This window comes from Notolepis coatsorum, assembly GCF_963971535.1.
Source record: "Notolepis coatsorum genome assembly, chromosome: 18".
NCBI classification, from domain to species: domain Eukaryota; kingdom Metazoa; phylum Chordata; class Actinopteri; order Aulopiformes; family Paralepididae; genus Notolepis; species Notolepis coatsorum.
This window is the reverse complement of record NC_140182.1, coordinates 45,087,256-45,102,224: the sequence shown is the minus strand read 5'-3', so window position 1 is coordinate 45,102,224 and position 14,969 is coordinate 45,087,256. Positions and strand designations below refer to the sequence as shown.

Here is a 14,969-nt window from a genome sequence, read left to right as displayed (position 1 = left end):
ACACCAACACAGACAAAATAAACAAACTGGTTAGGAAAGCGAGCTCTGGTCGGAGCTGACCTGGACAGTCTGGAGGTGGTGGCAGAGGGTAGGATGAGGAGGAAGCTGTATGCTATCCTTGAGAACCCCTGCCACCCCCTCCATGGTGAGCTGACCGCAATGCAGCGCTTGTTTAACCACAGACTTATCCCCCCCCCCCCCTGTTGGCAATAGGGCTCCACAACCAGGCAGGGCCAGGACGGGCTAACTGCCGTGGAATGGAGGGCCTGATTTGTGGACTGTAATAAATTAACAACCTGAATAGACTTTTTTTTTCCCTTCACCACTTGTAGTTCTATTTTAGCTCTTTTTCTTAAACTCTTTCTTAGCCCTACGTATTATGTCAGTCTTTGTTTTTTAACACGTACTAATTAATTGTATGTTATGTATTAACTGTTTTTAAATGGCTGTTGATGCTGTGATGGACACCTGAATCTCCCCTCTGGGATAAATAAAGGTAATCAATCAATTCCTCTCTGTTGCCCCGCTCAGCTGGAGGTGACGCGAGACTCCCTCCTGAAGACTGTGGAGAAGCTGAAGGAGAGAGCTCAGCGTCTCTGGAGCCGTCTAGACCTTCCTGAGGAAGAGAGACGGGCTTTCCAACAGTCTGTCACCGGCACACTCAACGACCAGATCACTCAGGTTAGGGAAACTACAACTTTTTTTTTGATCCACTTTTTCTCCCATTTTTCCATATTTTCTCCCATCCCAATTTCGTATCATCCAATTCAACCCTCCCCTGTCACGAACGCTGTTTCTTGCCTCCCACAAGCCGGCTGCAATGTGGACTAAGTCATACATAGCACAAGTCCCCTCCGGTACTTGAGGTAACAGCAGTCGCATCTTTTCACCTGCGCAGCTCGATCTCTCAGTGTCGAGGAGTAACGCGTGGGAGGCTCACGCTGCCCCCGACACTTCCTGATTCTACTGCGCAGGCGCACCAACCGACTTGTAGGAGTCGCTTGTTCACAACGTTCGATCCCCACCCTTCAGTTTTCCCTCCCCGTAATACGGCCAATGTGTATTACTGCGGACGACCAGCCAAACTGAAAAACAATGTGGAGAGCTGGATTCGAACACGCGAATCCTAGCGTCTCCACACTGGTGGCGAGTGCCTTGCCCACTACACCACCTAGCCGCCCAGAGGGAAACTACAACTTAACACTCTAGATGGGACTACAGATCCCATGTTATGAGGAGGAGAGACGAGCTTGCCAACTACCGTACTTTTCGCACTATAAGCCGCACCTGACTATAAGCCGCAGCAGCTAAATTGAATGATATGTACATATATAAGCCGCACTGGACTATAAGCCGCAGGTGTTTTAATGTTTAATTACCATATGTAAGGGTTCGTACACAGAGGGGATTGTCCGAAAAGAGATGGCTGTTTGAGGAAGCTCCCATTTATTAACATTTCAACAAACAAGTTGCATATTTGCATAACAAGTGTTACCATTTAGTGCAATAGTATACTAAAAAAAGCAATATTTCTATTTAAAAAATTTCGGGTTTGGTCCACATATAAGCCGCACCGTTATATAAGCCGCAGGGTTGAAAAATGGGGAAAAAAGCCGCGGCTTATAGTCCGAAAAGTACGGTATTTGTCGCTGGCACACTCAACAACCAGGGGTTCAACTTGACACATTCAGTCCGAGAGCAGCCCTGCCTTTGTTAGTCTAATGACTTGTGACCCCCGCTTCTATCCCCAGGCCATCAGGATGCTCAATGACTCTATGCAACACTAACCCAACCATCTATGAAAGCATAGCACTGATTGGAGACTAAATAAGTGATGAGATAGTCAAACAGGTGAAACGAGCTAAATACTTTTCCATCATAATGGACTGTACTCTTTGAAAGTTGCACATTTGTAACATAATGGAGATTAACACTGGTTGGGGGCCCCTCCTAAGAATTACTGCCTAGCACACCAATAGACCAGCAGCGCCACTGCACACACAATGGCAGAACGGCAAGGCTTTGCTCCCCTTTGCGTAATTCACTCGCAGCTCGGGCTGTTGTTGTTTTTAGAGACATGATCATAATGAGGCTTTTGTGCACATGCGTCTATTGAACAATTTAAAACCAAGCGTGAGTCGATCAGAGCTTCCTACGCTGAGATATGGTCACTTTTCCGCACCTACCCACCGGTAAATGCGTCATGCCTATTCCCGTAGGTATTATGCAGTGTGCACACACACAAATGTGCACACTGTATTTATGCTACGGAGATAGACACGTTTCTGAAGATATTGAGCTTTCTCTGCATATTTTCACACCAACAACGTAGCCTACTGGATCCATTGTCTCTAAATGGATTTGGTAGCAGTTATGTCTGCACGTCTGAGTCTGTCCCCGAGACCCGAGAGTGAAAGTACTCAGCCCCTTCCCGGCTACGACTCAACTGTAGTTCTTTAGACGGCAAGGGAAATTATACAGCCGGACAAGTTAACAATAATTAACACATTTACAAGTCTTACTACATTTTGCAAATAAGGAAACAGAACATTTCGAAGCACAAAAAATGGCGAATATCTAATTTTTTACCTAATTCTGAATCGTGCATTTTCGGCATTTATGAAAAATCCTCTCTGCCGAGATGAGGCCGTTTTGACACCTTTTCGTCAAAGGTGCCCCCCCCGCTCACGGGAGCTTTAACCTCAGAGGTTTAATGGCCTACATCCACATGAGGATGCTAGAGCTGCTTGCTTATGGCAAACATTTTGGTCTTTTTAACAGTGGATTTCCTGGTTTAAAAACACGACCTGGCTCAAATGCTTGACCTGGCTAAAACTTGATTATCTTGTTTTCATAATCGTTGGAAGCCAAAATTGTAATGGCAAATACAATTTAATTGCCCAGCCCTAGAGGAGGCGGGGAAGGAAACATCAGGCTTCCTCTGTGTTATCTATGGTTTTGGAACGGCCTTAAATATGGCGTAAATGATCAGTTTCTGGGTCACGGAGGAATCAAGGATGGAAAAAGGGAAGCATTTTTAAAGCTTTTGAACGTACCCCAGATCACCCAGGTTAGGCAAACTACAACTAACATGGTACTGGTAGGACTACAAATCCCATGTTCTTCGACGCTGCCTGTCTCCCTGTAGTGGTATCTGTCTCATTCTGTCAGTCCGTTGTGGTATCTCATTCTGGCTCCCTGTCCCTGTAGCGGTGCCTGAAGGTGTCTCATTCTGTCCGTCCATAGCAGTGTCTCACTCTGTCGTCTGTCTCCCTCTAGTGGTGTGTGGAGGTGGAGCTCCGTGCTGAGCAGCAGATGGCGAAGCTGGAGCAGGTGGTTGATAAAGTCAGACTGGAGCTGATGGCTCTCTGGGACCTCTGCTCCTACAGTGCAGAGCAGAAGGAGGCCTTCAAGCCACACTTATGTGACAGTGAGTCCATAGTTTAAGTTTAGTTGTGTCTTGTTTTCACCATGAATGCAGTATAGCAGTTTTTTTTTTCTTTTGTGTGCCTCTGAATGAAAACACTATTTCCACCAGACTAGATGCTTTGGAACATTTAACCTCTTAAGCCCTAGCCATAAGTACATATAAGTAAATGGAAGATTGCTCCACTTCTACAAGGTCCATTCGCATGGTCTCTAGGGACATCTATGGACCTCAGGGAATGTATTTCCAGTGTCTGTTAATATTGTGTCTGGTTCATTACAATTACATTGCATAGTAACAAAGGATAATGTAAGTTATTATATAAAAAAAATCATCTTTGACAGTGAATAACACCATGCTAACATTGACCAGACGTAAAAAATTCAGCACCTTCTTGAGAAAGTGTACTAAAAAATCTTAAGCAAATGAATAAAGGGCAGACTATTTACAGGGTTTTTTGTATATGCAGTACTGAATTTTGCCATCCCAACACATGCAATTTGAAATATGAATATAGTAGGGCTGTACTGAATGCTTCGATCATAATGTTGACATTCGAATTCTAAATAAACATTAAATTTTTTTTTAATAAATTATTATATATATAAATTTTCTTTTAATCTGTTTAAACCAATGGTGGTTTGGCTACACTAATATTATACATAAGATGTCACCATCGCTTTCATACCAACCGTGCCCTTATTGGATTATTTATGTTGACGAAGCTGAGTTATATTCATTAAAGAAAGTTGATTTAATTAAATAAAAAGACTCATTTAATCACTTTAATAAATTTGAGGAAGTAATTTTTTTATAGACATTCGAAGCTTCGAATGTTAAAAAAAATGCCTTTACAGCCCTATTATATAGAATATCAGGCCTATAAATTACCTATTATGGCCAAGTCATGCATCTATGGATCGGGCCAAATCTCTTTCCAATGGCAGAGTTAAATCTGGATTTAAGCAGGCGCCCGTTAAAGGGCAGCAAAGACCGTGAATGAAATCTACTTTAAGTACAGTTACTTTTGTATAATGTCTATAGCTCTGCCACTTTTCACCAGATTGTGATGAGTTTCTTTCTTAGATGTTCACAGAAAGGTAAGAAACGATATACCGGTACGTTGTATTTTATGGCAATAACGTTCAGGTTTGTACGACCCGTGGGATATAATCACAAACATAATGTCAATGTATTCTTTTTCACGTCAGCAGCTTTCGACAGCGGCTCGTGTGAGCTGGGTAGTGTAGTTTTATGAAATTCTATGTCCATCGAAAGCCCTTGGTCTCCTTCTTAGGACTACAACAATTTCATGACTGCGTCATTTCCTCACGTCTAAATCATCCCGTTTCTGGTGCAATGCGCAGAGATTTTTATAAGCTCATTTTGCTAATGACACTTAAGTCCAAAGCACACGGCAGGCGACCGACGTCGCCTGGCTATGCGATCGTCTGTCGCTCAACGACAATCGCTTGGCACCCCACACTAGGGATGGGTACCGAATTCGGTACCGTTGAGGAACCGAAACACGTCGGTACTACAATCAAGTGAGTTTTTTTTTTTTTTTTTTTAACTTTTTTCTTTTCATGTCAACGTTCACACGCACAATATATGCTTACCTAGGATTTGACTTGATTCAACAACAAAGCAGTCGGAGCAATGACGAGCCGAAAACTGTTGAAATTGTAGTTATTTGAAGTTTGGATTTTTTTTTATGACTGAGGTAGGTAAAAAAAAATTCTTGAGACTAAAGTACCGGAAAAAAGGTACCGTTGGGTACCGGTATCGATTCACAGGTACCGGTACCGGTTCAAATGTGAAAGGTACCCATCCCTACCCCACACCAGATCCGACCGTTCAGGTTAATCGGGTATAATAAGCTATGTGTCGCTCTGTTTAGCTGGGGGTGTCGTTTCGCCCCGGGAGATATGAGAGAACGGACCGGACGTTAGGTTGTTGTGAAGCGAGCATATTAGCAGGTAGCCGTGTTGTGCTTGTGCATTACGAGGAAAGTATAATTTATTAACCTGTAAAACCCATATTGATCTGGAATTAAACCACCATATACGAATACAACCTCTCTTCATTCTTCCTGACATTACTGCATGACTGATCGCTACAATACGTTCACTACCACCGATTGGACAAGTAATGTTATGCATGGGCAGCTGGGTGGCGCAGCGGACATTGCGCTTGTCACCAACGCAAGAGACACCGGGTTCGACTACGGCTGTCGGCGTTGGCTCCGGCTTGGGCCAGCCGTCATACTAACTCAATTGGCAGAGTTAGCGGTTGGAAGTCGATGGGTGGTAATCTGGACGTTGTGGACAGCGACTCCTACAGGTCGGTTGGGGACGCCTGCACAGCAGAGACAGGAAATGGCGGGGTTAGTGTGAGCCTCCCACACGTTACACCTCGCCAATGAGAGTCCGCGCTGGCAGGTGAAAAGATGTGACCGGCTGCCTCCTCGTGTATCGGAGGGGACGCGTGATGCAAGGCTTCTATCCTCCCTACAACCGGCCAGTGGGGGGGCATATGCAAGCAACGTTCAAGACAGGGGAGGGAGGAATTGGCACAGTGGAATTGGGATGTGAGAAATAAAAAAAAAAAAAAAAAAAGTAATGTTATGCACCTGCTGAAAGAGAATTTTTTCACTGAAGACTCAAACTGTTTGTTCTCAACAATAATTTTCTTTGGACAATAAACCTTACAAACTAAATCAGCTGCAGCCTGAACATCCACAACTTATTTTGTTACCAGAGTATAAAAACATCTAGTAGGTGCATTGTGGCGCATTGTCAATTTATTAGTTAATGACAAACAGCCACTATAGCTTCTCCAACTAACGTTATTTATTTAAATTGTTCCTGTTAATAATAATTAACATAAGTAGCATGGTAATAATACGTAGGTTATTGATCAATGAATGTATTGATAAATTAAGTGTACAAATGATACACCAGTAGAACTTCTGTACTACTTCTACTGTAGAAGTCATGTTGTTTCCTCATTGTCCTTGCTGTGTTGCCTGCCGTCGCCTCAAAAAATAGGATTGAGGCGATATTTAGCCAAGCGACAGAAGTTATTGCGCGATCGTCGCTAGAAAATCTCCTGCCGTGTGGGTTCTCTCATTCATAACAATGGACGCGATACAATTCTGTCAGTCGCCTCGCAAAAAAAGTCGCTTGCCTGGCAAATCGCCCGCCGTGTGCATTGGACTTTAGAATCATAAGCTAAACAAACGTAGGGCTGAAAATATACACTTTGACTGCTGTTTTGATCGTGTTAACCGTTAGGGTCTTTACTCCTGGCTACATTTGAAAAAAGAAACTCAACATTAATTAATACTGACTATTGATCTATTTATATATATATAATTTTTTTATCTGCTTTTTTCTCATTCAATTTTTTTTCCCATCCCAATTTCGTATTGCCAATTCTCTCCTCCCCTGTCTTGAACGTTGCTAGACTATGCCCCCCACTGGTCGGTTGTAGTGAGGATAGAAGCCTTGCATCACGTGTCCCCTCCGGCACACGAGGAGGCAGCCTGTCATCTTTTCGCCAGACAGCGCAGACTCTCAGTGGCGGAGTTACGCGTGAGGCTCACGCTGCCCCCGATACTTCCTGTCTCTGCTGTGCAGGCGTCACCCAACCGACCTTTAGGAGTCACTGTCCACAACGTCCAATCCCTACCCATCGACTTCCACCTGCTACCTCTGCCAATTGAGATAGTATGACGACTGGCCCAAGCCGCAGGCAATGCTGACACCGGGAATATTTTTTTGTAAACTATTTATTAGATTCAGTCGATTTAATGGTGACATCACTAAAATGCTCACTTCTTAACCCCCTGTCTCTCCTTTCCACAGCCAGCTTCACTGAGGAGCTGCTGGCGCTCCATGACACTGAACTGCTGAGGGTCCAGTCTTATTATGACCAGGCCAAGCCCGTACTGGAAACTCTGCAGCGCTGGGAGAAGAACTTCGCTCTCTTCCAGGACTTTGAGGTAACTGATCAGGCCTCTATGGAGGGGGTTTATAAGGCCTTGGTTACACTAAAGGAAAACTACAACGGTGTATTTTCGAATTATTTCATTTGCATGTCCAAGTTAACACTTTGAGTGCCACTCACGAGATATCTCAGGTTTTTAATAGTGACGTTGAATGCCACTCACGAGATTTCTCGTATTTTTTTTATAAGCAATCTGAAAAATTGTTGCATCACCCGAGCCTACCAGAGTATAGCCGAGCGGCGCCGGCGATCACTGTGGAAAAAAGCGCCCCCTGTCGTCTCCCAGATGACGTAAGTGATTTTGGAATGGACTCAATGAAAATGAATGGGGGAAAAAATCCGGTACTCCACATTTTCCAGTCCACTGATCCAGCCGGGGTTACCACAGTTCATTCTGGAACCTCAGATCCCCGCTGATCATGGAGTTCTACAGTATCGCGTTGGATCCATACACGTATCGATTTTTTCGAATGGTGATCAGGAATTGGAATATACCAGTTGGATACCATCTGTCAGGTAAGGACTATGTTATCAGTGTTAGGATAATCAGAGTAAGTTTGATGAAGATATAGGCTGTTTTGTGAAATGTCTTTCGGTTTCACTGTAAAAGTCCGAGAGGAAATCAACGAGGCTATTATCCGTGCGCGGCCGTAATGTGCTTGCGTGCACGTATAATATTGATCATCTAGCGTTTATTTGAAAACTATTCATAAAAAGGCAGACGAATATCAACGTTGTGGAATATTCCACTAAAAGACAATTTTCATAGAATGCTCCAGAATGAGCTGTTTTTTATATCAAAACGGGGGCTTTTCTAACTGCTCTGAAACGGAAACGATGCGATAAAAAAACAATCTGCCTTGACAGCACTGACTGGAAAATAGTAGGGATGTCCCGATCCGATCACGTGATCGGCGTCGATCACGTGCTTTTCAGAGGATCGGGGATCGGGAAAAAATAATAATAAAAATCGGCAGTCAAAAAAAATTATTTTTATTCAACAAACATGACCATGTCCACGTCTTAAACTCATACGGAGGCCTTAGTTTTGGTTTTAAATTACATAATAAATACATTAATGATGATATATTATGTCACACAGAGCAGAATAATTGTCCACAACACTTTCCCTTTAATTTACACCGTTGCAACAAACTCATTCCCTTTAATTTAGACCGGTGTTCTGCCACAACAACAGCACGTCGCTCCCGAAACACGGTTAATATCCACTGACTTGAGCAGCTAGACTTAATGTCAGAGGTTTGGAACTAAGCATTTTAAAATAGAAAGTCAAGCCAGTTGCAATGTTTGCAAGGAGGACAGGCTGGAGGCGAAGTTTTCAGACTAACTTTTCACCTGGAGGATAACGTCAATTATTTGCCGTGACTGAGGATTATCGTCTGCGTTTCAGACCAGAATGGAGTTGGACCATTACTTAAGTCGAACACCCTAATCAGTCAGGCTTCAGGACTGGTCACTCCACAGAGACAGCCCTCATTGCGGTCACAGAGGCACTTCACTTAGCAAAAGCGAAAGGCCTCTCCTCTGTCCTGATTCTCCTAGATCTATCTGCAGCCTTCGACACAGTCAACCACCAGATCCTCCTTGCGGCCCTCGCAGGAATGGGAGTGGCTGGCTCTGCGCTGACATGGCTGTCATCATACCTCAATGACCGCTCCTACCAAGTGTCATGGAGAGGGACCCTGTCGGCCACCCGCCCCCTGCGGACGGGTGTCCCCCAGGGCTCGGTTTTAGGACCCCTTCTCTTCTCCCTCTACACTAAATCACTGGGTAACATTATCACGTCTCATGGCTTCTCCTACCATTGTTATGCCGACGATACTCAACTCTTCCTCTCCTTCCCTCCCTCAGATATCCACGTCTCTGTGCGGATCTCGGCCGGTCTGTCCGACATCTCAGCCTGGATGACGTCCAACCACCTCAAACTGAACCTAAGCAAAACAGAATTGCTCCACCTGCCGGCCAAATCCTCCCCCCTAACCGACCTTTCAATCACAGTCGAGAATGCAGCTGTGACTGCGTCCCCGACCGCCAAGAACCTTGGTGTTGTCCTCGACGACCAGTTGAACTTCTCTGCTCACATCGCAGCGACGACCAGAACCTGCCGATTCCTCCTGAGCAACGTCAGAAGGATACGCCCCTTCCTGACAAAAGAAGCCACCCAACTCCTCGTCCAATCAACAGTCATCTCCCGCCTCGACTACTGCAATGCACTGCTCGCTGGCCTCCCGGCCACTGCCACTAAGCCTCTTCAACTCATTCAGAACGCAGCGGCCCGCCTGATCTCAAACCTACCGAAGTCGGCCCATGTCACCCCACTTCTTAGGGACCTGCACTGGCTCCCCATTGCTGCACGAATCCGCTTCAAGGCCCTCGACCTAGCATACCGTGCGGCAAAGGGAACCGCTCCCGCCTACCTCCGGTCAATGGTCTCTAACTACACACCCTCAAGACCCCTACGCTCTGCATCTTCTGGCCGCCTCAGACCTACTCCTATCCAAGCTCCGGGAGGGTCATCAAAGAGAAGTCGCCTATTCTCAGTCCTTGCCCCACAATGGTGGAATGAACTACCCACCCCAGTTAGGACAGCCGAATCACGTCCAATCTTTCGCCGTCGACTAAAGACGCACTTCTTCAAAAAAAAAAAAAAATCTAACCCTAACTAACCGTACTGTCATGCACTTGTCCTAATAAACTAACCTACACTGTAGCACTCAACACTTTGATGAACATTGTTGCTCAGCTGATAGAGTTGTGCCCTTCCTGATGGCTTGTCGTACAGAACTTGTAAGTCGCTTTGGATAAAAGCGTCAGCTAAATGACTAAATGTAAATGATGTAAATGAATGTATACTAATGTGCAAACATATATTGAAACTTTTAATATTTCTCATAATGAAGCAGAAGCGCATTTCTCAGGCTGAATGTAATAACAAAAGCCTCCGCGCTGGCGCGCTCGCGCCCCGGACTATAGGCAACAGAGGGGCGCGCGCGGAGGCTTTTGTTGTTACATTCAGCTTGACAAAAATGCGGCAAAATTGATTACTAATGTGAAAGATCGGATCGGAAACGATCGGATCGATAGATATTTAAAATCACATGATCGGGATCGGATCGGCAGCAAAAAAAGGCGATCGGGACATCCCTAGAAAATGGTCTTTGATAATGCGATGGGCAGATTAGACAGCCATAATTTAAAACATAGATTAGGCGATATTAAAACATAGATTAGGCGATATTAAAGTTAACATATGCGCCGATGGTGGCATTCAGCCGGTAAAAAGGAACCAGTCGTGGCGCTCAAAGTGTTAAAAGGCAACGCCGTTTTAGCTGGCATTTTCGTTTTCCTAGCGGCAACGCTCAAAGGGGGTTTTTGTTGTCAAAAGTCCCTTGGAACGGTGGCATGTAAACAAAGCGGCTCGGATACGGAGCCGTTCAAGCCCATGCGCACTAGACACCGTCATCCGCGTGCCCTTGATATGACAGGATGATGATATCACAGAACGCTGTTAGAACAAGACTCAAATATTATTGCTCAACAATGTAAAATACGCATAAAAGATAGCCACTTATACTATTCTGAGAAGATGATTCATCTGTATCGCAACCAAGTCACAGATTTTGTCGGCAGGTAGCATTATGTCAGGGAAAAATGATATCTATAGATTGGTGTATTTTTCGTCCACGAAAAATGGAGCCTCTAATAAATATGATTGCTCAAGAGTAATAGTGTCTCGAATATTGGCTATAGGCTTCTAAAACAATTGAATAGGCTAATTGTTTTTTTCAGCCTGTTTGTTTTAACTTCTTTAATTCACATTTCTTTAGTTTGCAATAATGCAACTGCAAGCCAATGTTCTGAGATATATTGCAATAATGCAACTGCAAGCCAATGTTCTGAGATATATTGCCTTTTATTTGTAATTGTTAGGCTATTTGAATCCACCATTTAGGGCTAAACTGTGTATTCAAATAGCAGCCTAACTAATAAAAGGCAATATGTCTCGGAACATTGGCTTGCTATTATTATTATTATTATTTATCGGATTGGGAAAGATCGGTATCGGTAGATACTCAAAATCACATGATCGGGAGCAAAAAAATGTGATCGGGACATCCCTAGGCATAACTGTATCATCCCTATTTTGGCTGAAGTGCTTAGATTGACAGTTTTGAGCCTGGACGCAGAGAATGGTCCCACCGATGTGATTAATGCACTGCCACACCGCGCTCGAGGATATCTCGCGGCGTTCTCACTCTCCTTGCCAGCCCACTTCCCTGATAGTTCTCTAATGTGACTCGACACTGAGGAGATTGATAGCGATCATTACGCTGCTCTGAAAGAGCAGAAAGCTCTGTCTGGCTTGTGCACGCGACAAATACCTCCCACGCATACAGGAGACAAACGACGTCTAACCTGACTACCATAACACAACGTTCAGAAAAGTGAAAATGAAACTTTGTTGTTTTCCTTTATGTAACCGCAGCCTAAAACTCACTTTTCAATCAAACCACCACTGTTTATGGACTCTGAATTTCACCAGCAAATTAGACAATAAGTATTTTTAAAGACTACCTTGGTTGCTAAGAAATGTAATTTTGGGACAGGCTGGCTGTGGGCCCAAATGGCTTGCTGGACTGCCCTACTTAACAGCCATAGCCAAAATGAACAGTTGGCAGGTGGTTTAAGTTAAATGGATGGTCCACATTTTTTTAACAAACTCATTTGATTTTGTTACAAATTGGAAAATACCAGTGTTTGTTTTCTGAGTTATTGGAAGCAGAAAATTTACCATATTCACATGGCAGCCATTTTGCTCTTATGTCATGCTCAGATTGGGTTCCACTTTGGGTGGGAGCAGGGTGGGAAGGATTGGACCCAACCTGAGCATGACATAAGAGCAAAATGGCCGACGTGTGAATATGGTCAATGATGGCATTAGTTAGCATGACCCTAAGCAAATAGCTGAAAAGCCATGTAAACAAATCAAGGTTTCTTTGAAGTGCTCTCCTCTGACATAAGTAGTGGGGTTTTCCCACCAGCTTGAGCCTGGGAACCATGCATTGAAAACCATCTTTTCTTTCCCACCGCTCCTGTCTTTTCTGTGTTTATTTCCTGTGTAGAAGAAGGCCAACGACCCCAACCGCTTCTCCAATCGTGGGGGAGCTCTTCTCAAAGAAACCAAGGAGAGAGCGAAGGTTCAGAAGATACTCCCAAAGGTGAGACAAACACCCTAACCACCACTTTGTCCACAGCTGGTCTGCTCTTTTTCTTCTTTCCAATCTAGTCAATTAACTTCTGCTTCCCTTTATTGTGATGTAATTTTATTTTCCATCTTATGGTCAAGGAAAAGACACAATTTTCTAAATGGTAGACCAAGTAAAGTGTTTCTTTATCAATCCCCTTGTAGTCCAGTCATTATAGGCCAGAATTAGGCTAAACCTAGGACAAATTGCAACATTAGCAAACTCAACTGATTTTGTATCCTCTATGTCTTTAGTGAGAGAAAAAAAGTCCCAAGGAATCCCATCATGGGAAAGTTTTGAAAACGACCTCTATATATTCATATAGAAAAATGCCTGTTATAACATAGTGGTGAAAATTTTACTTTTAGATATCACTATCTAAAAATATCTATATCTAAACTATCACTATTTTCACCACTATGTTATAACAGGCATTTTTCGATATGAACATATATAGGTCGTTTTCAAAACTTTCCCATGATGGGATTCCTTGGGACTTTTTTTCCCTCACTAAGGACATAATGAGGATACAAAATCAGTTGAGTTTGCTACTGTTGCAATTTGTCCTAGGTTTTTTCATATAATGACTAGACTATTGGGGAAATGGATAAGTGATATGTGTATAATAACACTTTATTTGTGTAGCACCTTTCATACAATAATTGCAGTGCTTCACAGCAGCAAAAAAGACGGGGCACAATAAATAAATTGGAAATGCAACAGAACTAAGCTGGTTAGAATAACAACATGCAACTTGACATTGATTGTTGAGCCCCCACCAAAATGGTTGCAATTTCGAGCCCTTACAAATTTAATGACTGCTCGCTCGGTGACACTCGTTCACCTTTTCCTGGTCAGTTTACCCCGCTGTGCTAGCGTGAAAGGATTTCCCTGAGGTGCGTGAGAACCACTAGCTGCAGCCTATTGTGATCATCTAAAATGGATGAAATGGGAGAATATTTATACAGTGAAAGCATTCGTTTTCATTTAGGTTTTCCTAGTCAAGGAATCGAATGTCTGCTATGGCTGCATGCGTGGCACTAACGTTATTGTTTTAAAATGCGCAACTGTCGGAAAAACATGGCATCGATAAAAGGAATCGATAGTCACGGAGGCATGCGATTCCAGGAATCTGACTATTAGGAACCGGTTCCGGTTCTCTATTCCCATCCCATTGTGCCTGGGTAAATGTTGTGCTTTCTGTGGCAGAGATCTTAGGTTTGGGTTTAATGTTGCCATGTAGTTGGGTAATGCAATGGCATGAACATTTTCGAGAACGCAAAACAATATACGTTGACACTCTTGCTGTAGTAGTGTTTTCCTTTATCAAATCAGAAAATGTATTTAAGTAAAATTAAAAATATATAAAATGTGTAACCTTTTGAACCTTCTGTCATCAGCTGGAGGAGGAGCTTCGTTCAGCGACAGAGCTATGGCTGACCAGCCATGGGTCTGACATCCATGTCGGGGGTGAAAAGGTCACAGCCTATATCGGCCGACAGTGGGAGGAGCATAAACATCAAAAAACCAAAGTGAAAGAGGAGAAGGAGAGGGAGAAGGTGAGGAGTCGGTCCGTCCTCTGCGTCGTCTCGAACCGATGTGGGTTCACAAGAAGATAATATATATATAATAATTTTTTAAAGATTAATTTTTTTAGCGTTTATCGCTTTTTGCTACTGGGCAGTCCAGTAGAGGGGGAGAGAGGAGGAACGGGAGACGGTGGGGGGGAAGACATTCGGCAAATAACGACGGGTCCGGGAATCGAACCCGCGTCGCCCATGCCGCAACTCAGCGCGTTATGTGGTTCGCCACTGGGGCGCCCTATATATATATATTTTTTTAAACAATTAGAATCTCTTTATTACAGAGAACGTATAAAAGGAATTTGTCCTCTACATTTAATATAAAAGGAATTTGTCCTCTACATTTAACACGCATCCTATCTCTTAAGAGCAGTGGGCTAGCCACAGTGTGGCGCCCAGGGACCAACTCCCTATGCCAGTGCATAGGTCAATGACTATGGCGAGAGGCTTTGGGCCCTACTCTGTTGGAGGACAGGAGCCCTCTGTAGTATCTACAGAGAAAATACGGTATATACAATGGAAATAGAATGTAGATAAGAAAATAGAAAAGAAGGGAAAGTACTTTTTAGTTTGAAAGAAGTTTTGTTTTCTGGTTTTGCACATCACCCAATGTGGATCATATAATCTTCTGCAACATGTGATTGACTGTTTTCATTTGTATACCGCCTTCTAGAGGCTCTT

The 14,969-nt window shown here is 43.7% G+C and overlaps 1 protein-coding gene across 2 annotated transcripts in view; it reads left to right on the top strand.

Annotated features, from left to right (window-relative positions):
* The window catches only part of prc2 (protein regulator of cytokinesis 2), a 34,414-nt gene that overhangs the window by 14,028 nt on the left and 5,417 nt on the right, over positions 1–14,969 (top strand). For both annotated transcript variants that reach the window (XM_084335376.1, XM_084335377.1), the window contains exons 6-10: positions 532–681; positions 3,280–3,430; positions 7,297–7,433; positions 12,583–12,678; positions 14,106–14,264. In XM_084335376.1, coding sequence (XP_084191502.1) covers positions 532–681; positions 3,280–3,430; positions 7,297–7,433; positions 12,583–12,678; positions 14,106–14,264 — 693 coding nt within the window. The remainder of the gene's footprint in view (positions 1–531; positions 682–3,279; positions 3,431–7,296; positions 7,434–12,582; positions 12,679–14,105; positions 14,265–14,969) is intronic.